The sequence below is a fragment of the Poecilia mexicana genome, unplaced genomic scaffold (genome assembly GCF_051168715.1).
Source record: "Poecilia mexicana isolate PSO_F unplaced genomic scaffold, ASM5116871v1 scaffold_2, whole genome shotgun sequence".
Taxonomy (NCBI): Eukaryota; Metazoa; Chordata; class Actinopteri; order Cyprinodontiformes; family Poeciliidae; genus Poecilia; species Poecilia mexicana.
In genome coordinates, this window is record NW_028263371.1 from 3976084 (window position 1) to 3991699 (window position 15616).

General features: G+C 39.3%; 1 protein-coding gene across 1 annotated transcript in view; it reads right to left on the reverse strand.

The window, feature by feature from the left end:
- cacna1ib (calcium voltage-gated channel subunit alpha1 Ib) overlaps positions 1 to 15616 on the reverse strand; it is a 95064-nt gene that overhangs the window by 20522 nt on the left and 58926 nt on the right. Inside the window, exons 21-25 of the mRNA XM_088009149.1 lie at positions 13569 to 13776; positions 12171 to 12328; positions 10293 to 10402; positions 8435 to 8568; positions 5012 to 5082 (exon numbers count right to left, since the gene is read on the reverse strand). Coding sequence (XP_087865275.1) covers positions 5012 to 5082; positions 8435 to 8568; positions 10293 to 10402; positions 12171 to 12328; positions 13569 to 13776 — 681 coding nt within the window. The remainder of the gene's footprint in view (positions 1 to 5011; positions 5083 to 8434; positions 8569 to 10292; positions 10403 to 12170; positions 12329 to 13568; positions 13777 to 15616) is intronic.

Below are 15616 nucleotides of genomic sequence, written 5' to 3' on the forward strand. Positions count from 1 at the left end.
AAAGACTTGCCGAGGATAGACTTGGCTTTGGATGAACGGATATTTTTGTGCAGAATTAGCGGTGCATGGATTTCATTGATAGATAAAGGTAAGACAGCAATAAGATGTTTTGTTAATGAAATGTGCGTTTTGTGGGCTACAGTTTGTATGTCTAAATAATTCAGTAAAGTAGAAGCGGTAGCTAATCTACCACAGCAATTATTTATTAATTAAACATTAAGCCTAAAACATACTACAACAACAGACTGAATATTCTGTTCTGTGTGCAAAATAAATTCTTTAATGTTTTTGGTGTTAAATCCTAAAACATGAAGTGGTATTGTTGTCAGTTGCTATGGCAACGAGTCTGCGTAGCTTGGCGAATACAGATCACTTTGCTGTGGATCATAGCACGAAATCAATACCTACATTTCTAAGTTTCACTGAGTTAACGCGGCTATGGATGACATGTAAATGATTAGTCTTTTTGCGCTCCAGCATGCATGCGCAAAATTTCCGTAGGTCCAATAATATGCATGGTGTCTCAGTCATAAGTCAGTGCCTCACCAGCAATGAACCTCACCGCACGTCACTGATATATATATATATATATATATATATATATATATATATATATATATATATATATATATATATATATATATACACACTGGCTAAAGAAACTCACTGCCCTCCACGAGCGACTGGCAGCTCAACTGAACCAGCTGCTACAAAATGGGACTCACCCTGAATGGCTAACTGAAGGGCGCACAATCCTGATCCAGAAGGACCCCTCAAAGGGTTCAGTCCCATCCAACTATCGGCCGATAACCTGTCTCTCTACAACATGGAAGCTCATGTCAGGCATCATAGCGGCTAAGATAAGCGGACACATGGATAAATACATGAACACGGCACAGAAGGGCATCGGCATAAATAGCAGAGGAGCCAAACACCAACTCCTTGTAGACCACACAGTCGCCCGAGACTGCAAAACCCGACACACCAACCTGTGCACCGCTTGGATTGATTACAAGAAAGCCTATGACTCAATGCCACACACCTGGATCATTGAATGCTTAGAGATGTACAACATCAATAGGACTCTAAGAGCCTTCATTGCAAACTCGATGGGGCTGTGGAAAACCACCCTTGAAGCCAACTGCAAACCACTTGCACAAGTTTCCATCAAATGTGGCATATACCAAGGAGATGCTCTGTCCCCACTGCTGTTCTGCATAGGCCTGAACCCCCTCAGCCAAATCATCAACAAGACTGGCTACGGATACCGACTTAAGAATGGGGCCACAATCAGTCACCTCCTCTACATGGATGACATCAAGCTGTACGCCAAGAGCGAGCGAGACATCGACTCACTGATCCACACCACCAGGATCTACAGCACTGACATTGAGATGTCATTCGGACTAGAGAAGTGTGGCCGGATGGTTACAAAGAGAGGGAAGGTCGTCCACACAGAAGGGGTCTCACTCCCAGAAGGAACAATAGCAGACATAGAGCACAGCTACAAGTACCTGGGAATACAGCAAGCAAATGGCAACCTCGATGAGGTCACAAGGAAAGGAGCCACAGCCAAATACCTCCAACGAATAAGGCAAGTCCTGAGAAGCCAGCTCAATGGCAAGAACAAGATCCGTGCAATAAACAGCTATGCCTTGCAAGTAATCAGATACCCTGCCGGAATAATTAGCTGGCCAATGGAAGAGATGAAGGCCACGGATGTTAAGACTCGGAAGCTACTAACCATGCATGGAGGGTTCCACCCCAAATCCAGCACCCTGAGACTGTACACGAGCCGTAAGGAAGGAGGCAGAGGACTAGTGAGTGTGAGAGCCACTGTCCAGGATGAAACATCCAAGATCCATAAATACATCAAGGACAAAGCCTCAACGGACGATGTGCTCAGCGAATGTCTCAGGCAATGGGGAACAGAGGACGAGGTGCTGGAGGAACCATCATGGGAAGACAAGCCCCTACATGGGATGTACCACCGACAAATAACTGAAGTGGCTGATATCAGGAAATCCTACCAATGGCTGGAGAAAGCTGGACTCAAGGACAGCACGGAGGCCCTCATCCTGGCCGCCCAGGAACAGGCCCTAAACACCAGAGCAATAGAAGCTCAGATCTACCACACCAGACAAGACCCAAGGTGTAGGTTGTGCAAGGAGGCCTCTGAGACAGTCCAGCACATAACAGCAGGGTGCAAGATGCTGGCAGGGAAAGCGTACATGGAACGACATAACCAAGTGGCGGGCATAGTGTACAGGAACATCTGTGCAGAATATGGACTGGAAGCCCCGAGGTCAAAATGGGGGACACCCCCAAAGGTGGTGGAGAATGACCGAGCTAAGATCCTGTGGGACTTCCAGATCCAGACAGACAAGATGGTAATGGCGAACCAACCGGACATTGTGGTGGTGGATAAAGAACAGAGGAAAGCCGTTGTGGTGGATGTAGCAATACCAAGTGACCACAACATCAGGAAAAAGGAGAAACTGGAGAAATACCAGGGCCTCAGAGAGGAACTGGAGAAGGCCTGGAAGGTGAAGACCACAGTGGTACCTGTGGTCATCGGGGCCCTCGGGGCAGTCACCCCCCAACTGGAGCAGTGGCTCAAACAGATCCCAGGAACAACATCAGACATCTCAGTCCAGAAATGTGCAGTTCTAGGCACAGCCAAGATACTGCGCAGAACCCTCAAGCTCCCAGGCCTCTGGTAGAGGACCCGAGCTCAGAGGATGAAAGAGACCACCCGCGGAGGGTGAGAAGGGAATTTTTTATTATACACTGCTCAAAAAATAAAGGGAACATTTCACTTTAATTTTGTGTGTGGCTCCAAATCCAGGCCTCCATTGGTTAATAAATTTGATTTCCATTGATGATTTTTGTGTGATTTTGTTGTCAGCACATTTAGCTTTGTACAGAACAAATTATTCAGTGAGAATATTTCATTCATTCAGATCTAGGATGTGTTATTTGAGTGTTCCCTTTATTTTTTGAGCAGTGTATACATACATACATATATATATATATATATATATATATATATATATATATATATATATATATATATATATATATATATATATATATATATATATATATATATATGTATACATACATATATATATATATATATATATATATATATATATATATATATATATATATATATATATATATATATATATATATATATATATATATATATATAAACAGTGGTGCCAGTTTGAAAGGCAGGGAATAACTATGAGTCACTTATTTTCTACTAATAATCAAAACTCTTTATATCTGTATTTTTGTTTGATTGTAAAGTGGAATAGCTTAGTGTCACATATTGACAATTACCAATCTGATATAAAATTGCAACATCTGTTATGTGCAGATAATAGAAAATATAGGTTTAAAATAAACTCTGTACCAACATGTTTCATGTTGCGTTATGAACGTTTAGGGGTTCCAAACCTGCCGAGTTTACATTGATTATCTTTTGAGAGATACTTACATAATTTATACAAACATTTCTAGGTCGTTGAAAAATTTGGGAAGAACTTGGAATTTCTAAAATATACATCATATATATTTGTTTTTTCTTCAATCAGCCAAATATTCAGATCCATTCCCCAAAAACACTGACTTATAATCAGGGAGAAACCAGGAGTTAGACGTCTGAGTCTCCATTCAGGAGGCAGGTCCTCACACACACCATCCACCTTTTCAAGTATGACTCTATGCACACTGTTAAATTTGAAGATACTTGATAAACACATACAGCTGAAACCTGGGTGCTTTCTCACTATTAGATGTAACGTAAGACTGAGATCATCACTCTGTTATTACTTAATCTGTTGTGCTAAGAGCGCTTCATAAATTGAGGATGATTTGGAAACGGAATGAAGGTTTTCCCGATACACAGAGAAACGCCCTGGAGACAGCAGAGAACACAGATGGTGTGAAGGATTAATGCAAATGAAAAAGATTAAATGATTCAAATAAATAAAAAAGGAAGATCTGTTGAAAAAGGTTTAAGATTTTTTTTTTAAATAACCTACTTAAAGGGGGAGCGTTATGTGTTTTCAGCCACACAGAATCACTTTATAGCACAAACAAGGAACTATAAAAATGTTGTATTCAAATCAGATATGACTTCAAAGAAATTTGACTTTGTAATTTAACGCACTGAAATTAGGCCTCTGTCTCTTTAAGAAAGTCCTGCTCTTTCCAACGCTCCACCTTCACAACAAGACTCCTCTGTTAACCCTTTAGCATCGTTTTTGCCAGTGTTGCTCAGAATAGTAGCTCGTATAATGAGTTCAGTAGATGCACAGTGTTTGCTAATTGCTGCTGGCTAGTCTAAAGGAGCTGGGAGAGCTGCTCTGGATTTTCAAGACAACGACAATGATGTAAAGGTCAATTTAGCATAACACCGCCCCTTTAAGCAGGTATGTTTACGCTCTCGCCAGCTGTGGTTCTGTGATTCTTCCACCTTTCTTCATATTTTATGTGAACACCCCTTTGTTGGAGCTGAAAGTCAGCACTGGAAACCAATCTTCAATAAAGTTCTAACCTTACACGTCTCAGTGAAGCCAACAGGACTAAAATCCAGCCATTGTCCACATACTTTCATACTTAACAGCACATGAAAATGAAGGAAATGCTTGAGTGCCGAGTCTTTGTGTACTGAAGGAGCACAAAATCTTCAGCTGCTCTTGTCTTATTAATAGCTGTGGGAATAAAACCCTTAACTTTGTGCGACTCGAGTTCCTTTATTTCCCAAAAATTCAGATAAAAAGGCCTGAGACAGATTTTCATGGCATTAGGGAGAAGAACTTTGCCATAACCTGACTTCCTGAAAGTCAGTAATTCTCTGGGACCAGTCACAGTTTCTGGTCGTTTATCATTTAGCAAATGTTAATTAGCTCCTAGGTGTCCTCACAATAAGCTAAGGGAAGATACTGTAAGAGGTGTGTGTGTGTGTGTGTGTGTGCATGTGTGTGATGAGACTTACCTGAGGAAGAGCCTGGACCACTGTGTCCAACAGGGCCCTCATGCCGGTTGCCATTTTCAGTAATTTCAGCACTGGGAAGAGATGGCAGACGATAAGAGAAGTTTGGCCACAGGACAAACCATCCAATTTTAGTAGATTTTCCAAACGCCACGAAGAAGGTCGAAAGGCAATGCAGTTCAGGTATCGAAAGAAGAAAAAAATGGTGAAACAGAAAACTAGAAAAAAAAAAGTCCTGCCTCAAATAGAGGTGAGTAATCAAGATACATTAGAGACAGACGGACAACACGAGAGAGAGCGAGAGAAATGATCAATAGAGGGGGAATGTGTTTCACGCAGGAGACCCTCCGCTGTTCCCAGGCGTCCAATTTCTGAAGGAACCCGGACGCTGCCGGAGAGAAATCCACACGAGCCTCACTGGAGATGCGTGCTGCTCCACAGATAGCAGGAATATGGATGCGTGTTTACAAATATATTCTATTGCTAAAGTTTTTATAGAAATGGAAATTGTTTTATGATTGTAATTTGAACATAAAGACAGATTTTTTTTAAATGCACTGAATATCTTTTTACAAAGACTGTAGTCATGAAGTGCAGTATTCTAAAATACTTTACTTTTACAAAAAAGTTCATGCTACTCGTTGGAACTAAAAAACAAAAATAATAGATAGACACGGTAGCACTTTATATCCATTAAATAGCCGCTATATAGCATAATATATAGCATAATATAGTTGGACCCTCCAACGTTGAGAAACGATTGCTTCCTGGCGGCGTGGACTCTGTTAAATTTGACCCAGTCGCTAAAGTTTGGACGTGTCGATGTTATGCTAGTTTGACGCTCGGAAGCTTAGCGGATATAGCCTGCGTTGTAAACAACCGTCCTCCACTGCGAAGAGAGAAGTGGTGAGCCGAACGAAGCGGCTGTTAGTGTGAATTGGCCCGGCAGAAATTATTTTGGAGAAATCCAGGTCAATGGCAGACCTGTCGACATTCAAAGACATTTTCCAAAATGCAAACAGACCCTAACACACTTAAAAAAAACGTTCTATGGGGCAACGTGTGTGTGGTAAATGTCTGGAGACTCAACACAAACTGATCGTTGGATAAATATTAACACTCAGCACTGTCACTTTGTGACACTAAAATAGTTTGGTGTATCAAAATATTTGGATAAATTACACTTTTTATGTTATTACAGCAGAAACATCATTTTCTTTACACTTCTCCTATAAAAGGTATTTAACAAAAGCTCATTCTGATCAGATGCAATATGAGTACAGTAGTTGGGTACTGAAAAAACATTTATGGCAGAATTCAGTCATTTAAAAAAACTAGTTGTGCTTAATAATTACAAGATAAAGGTTGATATGCCATTAAATAACAATAAATAACAATTAAAGGCAGTTTAATTGTTATTGGTGTGCAGTAATACACATTTTATTTTATTATTGCCCCATAGTAATCTTCAGTTAAAAGCCCAGAAGGAGAGATTCAACTTTAGTCTAAAGGATGTGGCAAATTAAAACATTTACATCTCAGCCAGAGGAGAAACTGCAAAGGTATCATCACATTTATGTTTACATAAAATATCTGGTTGCTCCTCTCCTTTCTTGGCTCGTATTGTGGCGATCGGATCAAAAATGCCGCTGCCAGTCCATGTAAGACCTTAATGTAAGCAGCTCAGATCCTAAAATCCAAACATCCCTGGCTCTGTCCCAGAGAAGGGATTCCAAATCTGAAGCTTTGTGTTTGCTCTCAGATTGGTGGAGTCTGTGTGAATGGCTTGCTGCAGAGGATTTCAATATTAGATCTGTAAATGATGACTTCAATATTAGTCTTGGGTCCCTGGCAGGGGCGGCTGGGCTTGGCAGAGCTATAATGTCAAGGCTCTGTGTTTGTTTGGCTGTGTGCTCGACGGCCGGAAATATGGGAGCTTTAGTCAGCTGTGCTCTGCTTACATAAGACAAAACTGTTTGAGATGATTGTGATGTTTGATGAGTCCAGAGATAGAAAAAAAAAAAGCTGAATCACCATAGCAAAAACTACATGGAACAATAATGCCAGAATTAATAACAATGCACAGAAAGAAAAAATATTTTGCAGAATAGGGTTTTTGTTAGCGTAATACTTTTATTGTTACAGGGTGTTTTCATACCCGGTAGACTCAATTCGATTGGGGACCAAACATATTTTGTTGCATTTTCAGCTGCTGTGGTTTGCTTTCACATCGCAATGCATCCAACGAACTGAGCCCTATGAGCAACCTGTTCCCCTCCTGGCCTGTGGTGGCGCTGCATCAAGAATCACTGAAGAAAACAACATGGAAACCTCTGAAGAGGACATGAGCGCATCTGTCTCCTTCACAAAATGTAGACAAAAGTGGAGTGGCATCACATTTCAGCGGTTGAAGGATTTTACTGTTGTCAAAAGACATTTCTCCCACTAGTACTATTCTAGCACATTTGTTTTGATTGTATTTACCCAGAATACCTTGTGCTATGGTCCGCTTCCTGCTTTTGGAGCGATCTCTGGTCACATATGGATTCGAAATGCACAGGAGTTCATCTTAACCGACGAGAGTTCAATTTTCTTGTCTGCATTGAAGTTTGATTGTGCTAACAAACTAGACTTTCCAAGCAAACAAACTAGAATTAGATTAAAGCAGAAATCACCGGGCTGGCATGAATACGTCCATAAAGTTCAAAAGGCACCTAGGTATCAATTTCTAATAGTTCTCATAGATTTTTAACATTGCAGAGTGCATTTTCAAACCGTATTAGTCAATCAAATTTACATTCCCTTCAACAAAATTTGTAACATTCTATAAACAGACAGAAACACAAAAAGGTGGCACATGACATAATAATAACAGTTTAGTCATAATACAGAAGATAACATCAACTTTAAATATTTTCTGTGTCGTTTTCAGAAGTCAAGGAAGGTTTTTCCAGAGTTCAGACAATGTGGCAAGTATAACAAGAGCATTAAAAAAAAAAAAGGCTGAAAGTCACTTGTAGTCCTGGCACGGTCAAATGCCCCTCTCGCTTCCAAATTACAGCTAGCTGTTGCAAAGCAATTAGCATATTACCCGCGGGTCCTCTCAGCAGTCCCTCAGCAACCCAGCGGAGGGCAAAGGGTGAACATAAACGGGTGAGGATTATACAAGATTGATGTAATTAGACTTCATCCTCTTCAGTGTGAAGTTAAAGTACACTGTAAGCCCCGACGGGGGTCTGCTTTAATTTCCTCTAAATATGAGGAAGCAAAGTGCCAAACGGGAGACATTTAAAACCGCTAATCAATCAGCTTTATTTAGCAGCAACAGAGACAGCAAAACAAGTGATGCAGCTGCTTGAGGTATGAAGCGTTTGTTGTCTCTGCGCTTTGTTTTGTTGTTGTTGCATCGACTGTTCGGGGAATTACCTCGCGCTATCCGGAGCACTCTCATGATCCTGATGATGGTGGGGTTGATGGGAAGGGAGGCGTTGATCTCGATCTCCTCCAGAGTGATGCCCATCACCGACAGCAGAACGATAGCCAAGTCCAGCTGATTCCACCTGCACACACACACACACACACACACACACACACAACAAAATCTCTAATATCCGAGATGTTAAATTAGACATTAATCAGACAAAAAAAGGAGCAGAGATTTGCCTAATTAGTGTGTAGTGCTGAAATTTAAGAATTCACATACAAAATGCCTAAATTATACTAATTTTGCAATGAATATTAATGCTTTGTATGAACTCTGTGCGCAATTTGGTTGACTTTCTAACCCGGCAGATGAATTACTACCATTTGGCCATAACTTGAAAGGCTGGCGCTGTCATTAATATTAATAACAATAATGGAGTGAAGATGCTAATAGCTAATTGAAATGTGTGTGTGTGTGTATAACTTTCCTCAAATTCAAAAGCTTATACACATGGGGTCAGTATGTTTTAAATTGTATGAGTTGGGTCAAACTTTGGCAGAAGATTTTTTTATTCAGTGGTTTCAACTGTGCATAAAAGTTGCCAATTTCTGAGTGATATTTGCAAACAAACCAGTGTGCAGATGGGAGCAGTATTTAAAGAAAAAATGTTACCGATAAACTGAATCCGTAATATTTGCTACCTAAAAAATATAAAATATAAAATAGCATTTGGTCCATCATGTAAGGATATGGAGCCAGATTACAATTGACAAATCCTCTTGGGGACAAAGATCTCAGATCTGGGAAATATTTCCTAATGACCTTTTGTACATTTGGAGGAGAAACGGAGAAGCTTGCACAAGCCCAAGAATATTATTCCAACTGTGAAGGCTGGCAGCGTCGTAACTTTGGGGCTTTTCTGCTGCTGGAAGTGGACAGACGAGAAATGAAACTTTGGCTTCAGGCTTTTCATAACGAGACAAAAAGACACAAAAATCAACACATTAAGTCTTAGCTTCTTAATGATTAAGAAGCTGCCCAGCAGTCTATGATCACATCAATGATGCTTTCAGGAATTCATCCATAGAGTTGGGTACTAACTAGTTACATTTACTTGAGTAACATTTTTGAAAAAATGTACTTTTAGGAGTGTTTTTACTACGCTATACTTTGAGTAATGTTATTTTGAAGTATCTCTACTTTTACTTGAGAAAAATTTCTGGATTCTCTACCCACTGAATGAACAACAAACATGTTTTAACCAAAACTTCATCACACTCAGACACACACCTGCAGTTTTTGTTAAAGTTTCATGAGTTTTTATCGAAAGAAACTGATTTGGAAAAATATTCTTTTAGCTGATTTTGTTATTTTTCTGTTACGTACAAAGATTATTGTCATTTTGGTTCTTAAAATACCAAAATTTCCACTTAACTTTATATTTTGGTTCATCTGATGACATAATTTTTAAATATTACTCAGTACTTCAGTAGACTTTTTTTTACCAAATACTTTTTTACTCTTACTTAAGTAATTTCTTGGGTGGATACTTTTTACTTTTACTTGAGTAGAAACATGTTGAAGTAGTGCTACTCTTACTTAAGTATAATTTTTGGCTACTGGCTGAGAACTGTGAAAACATTCAACATGCTAGTAAAATTTGAAAATTACTTTACAGTTAAATCTGCCAGTGGTAAAAAACAAAAACAAAACAAACAAACAAACAAAAAAAAACTAGGTTGCACTGTCATTGTCCAGTATTAACATATATAGAAGCAGAACGCCATTAAAAAAAGCACATTAATGTACGATAAAGTCGAAATGAGGAAGCAGGCATCTGTTGGAAAGCCGGAGGTCTACCTGTCCTTGAAGAAGCGGCGGAAGCCGAATGCCACTAGCTTGAGAGACGCCTCGATGACGAAGGTGGAGGTGAAGAAGTAGTTGCAATACTTCAGGGCGGTCTCAAGCGACTGACAGCAGAAAAGTTCAAAGAGAAAAAAAATAAAAGTGTGAAAACAGAAACAGCATCAGGAATGCAAACTTTAATATGTCTTCTGTCTGGACTTTTTTTTCTTTGTTCGTTTCATTTGATTCTGCTGCTCATTTATTTATCGTTTTAACTCGAGAACTCAGGAAAACATAATCTCAACTGGTTATGAGGAGTGTTGCTCAGTGAGTGTGTTTTGACAGAATGAGCAAATGATCTCGCCAACAAAATCTCTCTTAATAGAGGCGAGTTTAATTGAGACAGACAAGTAAATTATATGCGACTCTGGAGAGGAAATACGCAGCATTTGTTTTTTGTTTTGTTTTAGCTACTGCTCTGCAATTAATGAGGTATTGAAAACACATGATGATTAAATCTTATTTGCATGTAGATGGAGAGAAGCAGAAGCTAAGGAAGCTTCGGTAATTTCTATCATATCCTACAAACAACTTCAGTCACATGAAGCTTTATAATAAACTCCTTGCAAGTCATCATGTAAACTAATAGAAAAGCCATACAGAGGACCGCTGCCTCTTTGTAGTTCAGCATATGTGAACTCGCATAATTGATGATTTTCCTATGGAACCTATTTGCATATTAGTTGATTGTTTTAGTGGATTTGAAAGTAAAATGCAGCTCCAGAAGCTAAAAATACAAATGTGCATTGCTGCTTGGCACGCTATTGGCTGGGATTTACAAAGCAGCCAATCCAGTAGCACCTTTTGCTTTCCTTGGTGCTGATTGGCTGTACACCTAAGGACAGATATGAAGGTAATCTCGGATGTTGGCTACTGTGGTAATAAACACGGACGGTCTCCACTGTCCATGTTTATTAATGAATATTAAAATCTATGCATTCATTAATTTTTTAGTTCAAGCTATTAATATAGTTATAAGTATTTTCAGATTTCAGGGGGTTTTGTGCTCTAACCTCCATGAATACTCCAGGTCTACTGCTAGTACTACTGTAATAATCAATATGTTCCAACATTTTGGAAGAAATATGATTTTTTTTGTTTTAAGTAAAAGTAATTTCATGATTCTATGTAGGACTATGAAATTTTGGTGTATTTGTTCAAGATTACTATAAGTATCGCCCTGATCCGATATTGATATTGGATATCGGTTGGATATTAGCCAAAAAAAAAGAGAGTATCGGATTATAAAATCTGTCTAAAATCTGTGATATAAGAACGCCAGCAGAAGCAGTCCTCTCCAGGATTTAGTCCTCTCCAGGATTTAGTCCTCTCCAGGATTTAGTCCTCTCCAGGATTTTTGTCCAGCAGGAGTTGTAACCTGCATGCAAACCCACTGGATAATAATACATGGGTCGGTTGTTCTCATACCTACTGTTATTGACTATTGTTTTCTGAGTAATATCACCTGATCAGATGTCTTCTAACATTCCCCATAAATAATCAAAATCTGTATTATTCCTGCTGGTATGGTATTCTGTCAGTATCGGTATGGACCGATACTCAAAACTGCAATATTGGTATTGCAGCTTGAAAATGTTCTAATTACTGTACAGTGAAAATCTCTAATGGATTTATGCATAGTGCACTTACATCACAGTCGTTTGGTATGGAAGAGCAGAAAACTCTATTGAGATAACTAAAAATAATCAAAAACAAACAGCAGGCAGAAATCTGCAGCAGGCGTTTGCAAGAGATCCAACAGCCAATCATCACCAGATGTCCTGACGCCCTAAAGAATCCACAAAATCCCTCTGAACCAAGACGTGTGTTCACCTGTGGTTGGCTATAGTGCTCCAGGGACATGGTGATGACGTTAATGCAGATGATGAAGGTGATCACGAGGTCCAGGTAGTGGCTGGTGCACAGAGCATGGATGGCCAGACGAGTACGGCCGTAGGAAGAATAGTAAGGCAGTTTCTGGGCTTCTGCACAACAAGATGGCAAAATGTCAGATTAAGGATTAAAACATAAATAAATGGAAAGATCAAAATAAAAAGGACTAGGTTTTGAGACAATTTTAAATAAAATAAAAAAAACACCAACTATACAATGTAAAGGAGGTTGGCTAGTAAATACACATGAAAATAAAAAAGGAGAAACTGTTTTTTTTTAAAGCAAGGCAAATAGAAAATGTTAATGTCAAATTTGTTTGTATAGCACATTTAAAATAATTTACACCAACGATTAAAACGATAAAGTCAAATAGATATTATCTTATCACTTTATTATATATTATTTATTATCGTAACACTATATTATCATTCTCAGCTATATATATATATTTTATAAACTTTGTATTTATTACCTATGGAGTTACTTTCAACAAAGTAACTCTCCTCTCTCCCCTTGGGGACCAATAAAGTATATTCTATTCTATTCTAAATAACAAACAGAAAACAAAAAAAGAGAACTAGTGTAGAAAACTACACAAGGCGGCTGCACAGTGGTGCAGTTGGTAGAGCTGTTGCCTTGCAGCAAGAAGGTTCTGGGTTTGATTCCTGGCCCCAGTCTTTCTGCATGGAGTTTGCATGTTCTCCCTGTGCATTGTGGGTTTTCTCTGGGTACTCCGGTTTCCTTCCACAGTCCAAAAACATGTCAGGTTAATTGGCCTCTCCAAATTGTCAGTAGGCGTGAGTGTGTGTGTGCATGGCAGTTTGTCCTGTGTGTCTCTGTGTTGCCCTGTGACAGACTGGCGACCTGTCCAGGGTGACCCCGCCCCTCGCCCGGAAGAAGTTTCATAATTGAGAGCCGAAGGTTAAGTAGTTCAAATAAAGACTCATTCTCAATAACTTTACAGGAAGACTTTAGCATGTGTTAGCTATGTTCTTTAAAAGTAGGAGCTTATTTTAACATTTCCAGCCCAATATAAATGTATGTTACAGAACTTTCTTCTTAGACTACATTTTGTTCTCAAACACGCCAAGATTTAAGAGTAGACATCAGTCCTCTACTTTATCAATTCTTAAACTGATGTCTTTCTGGTTTTAGCTTTTTCTGTGTTCCACTTCATGCAATTTTAATTTTGTTACCTTGGAAGATTATAGTTTCTAGTTCAGAAACTATACTACTACTTCTATTTCTCCCCGCTCACATCTTCACCTTCCCCGATTCATAAACTCACCACTTCTTAAAATCTCACCTAATTTACTACCTCTACTTGTCAATCCACAACTTTCTCTTTCTTACTTCTCCTCTTCTTTTCCATGCGACGCTGGCGCTTTTCCTCCCTGCGCCTCGCCTCCTCCACTTCCTGGTGCTGCCGACACTTGTGGAAGTTCTCCACCACCACGCCCACGAACATGTTGAGGACGAAGAAGCTGACGATCAGGAGGAACGAGATGAAGTACAGCAGCATCCACGGATTGTTGTTGGTCAACGGCTAGAGAGAGGAGGAGGAGAGAAACAAATGAAATGATAAATGACTGGGATGGAAAAAAAGTGATTCTTACGGAATAAGAAACCACAAGTATGGACAAAAAAACAGACGCAATGTAGCTGAAAATAAAATAATCTGTAATAAATGAAAAGTACTGAACTGTGAAATAACAAAATAAGCTTTTTAGTTAATTAAAAAATGACAAGATAACATTTCCACACCACTGGTGCAAAAAAAAAAAAAAAACAGGATCATCTGCGTGTAAATGTCAATATCAAAACCTGATACATACTGGAAAAACACAAAATATTTCCAAGTATTGTTGCTTGTTTATTTATTTATTTTTAAATTAATATTAAGGAATTAAACAAAACAAGCTTCTGCATGCAGCTAAAAAGTAACTTGTAAGCTAGTTTTGTCCTATTTCAAGTGTCTGAAGATATTTTCATAAGAAACTAAACCCAAAATATTTGGTAAGATTTTGTGTTTTTGCAAAGTAACAGGTTTTCGTATTTAAGCATCATTTGGACAAGAGCCGAGTTCAGCAGTTCAGATGATTTTAGTGTTTTTCTAAGTCCTGCCCTCAGTTTGTCTCAGGTTTACACCTTTGCTAGCTTACAAATCCATCCTTTGGCATCATGCTTAAAGAAAGTATTGAGTTTCTTTCAATCCTCAGTAGACTTTGATCAGATACGAATCAAAAACTGGGCTCCAGTGAGAGACTTTAAGAAGCTTCCTTAAAATATTTGCACTTGTTAATGTTTAGAAGGCCTGGGCTAAATCTACAAGAAACAAGCTGTGCCTGTGCTTAATTACAGCCTTCTGAATCTCCTCAGGTCAGCATGTTTGTGACTCAGAGTTTCTATAGGCGACTCCTGACAGATAAAATAAGCTCTTGTTTGTATAAGTCAGCGACGTTACTAAGCCTCGACCACATAAATGACCACTCCCATTGGTCCTCAAGCCTCTAAACACAAAAGAGAGACAAAAATCGAGACACAGGAATGAAGCTAGGAGACAATATGGGAAGGAGGAAGAAAAAAAAACCCTGGGGTGATTTAGAGAAGAGGAGATAATCATCAGGAAACAACAAAAAAAATCTATTTCAGGTGCAATAAAGTCAGGGGTGAGAGAGACACATTTTCAATCTAAGTGCTGAAAGCTCAGCATGGAGTGTAAATGAAATTAGTCAGGTTGTGCAAAGTTGGAGAGCGGTGAGGTATTCCCTGACGTGCAGACTGACTCATCCAGCACGATGCCCACTCTTACTGATGGAGTCGTTTTTTTAAGAGACGGCCACCAGAGACGATTCATTTGCATTATATCCTCTGGCTTCATGGTCACTCCTGTGGAAAACGCTGCACTGTAAACACTTCTAACCCAAAGCTGAGGTGGAAAGGACAACAGCTCTGATGCCACGGTTACTAAGGAGAGCTCCGGCAGCGAGAGAGGAGTCAGACCGCAGAGGCGACTGTGGGCGGTGTTTGCAAAGATGAAGTTTCTCAGAGAAGAAAATGCTTTCTTTTACTTTCTTTTTCACTTTTTAAAGAGGCAGAAAAAAAAATTGACTTCTTTGAGATTCACATCATGTTATACTGTCATTCTCTCATCAAAAACATACCTGGAGTGTTGATTTGATTCTTTCATGCATGTTTGAGAAATACTTTAATCTCCCATGGCAACCAGTCAGCTGTACAAAACGCGTGGGTAGGCCTAGCCCCGCCTTTAAGAATGAAGCTCCTCCTTGGAGCTGCAGCTTCCAAGCTTCAGAGCTTCCACCTCACAGAGGAACCCTGCCCTACTCAACTCCTTCAGACTAGCCAGCAGCAATTCGCAAACACCT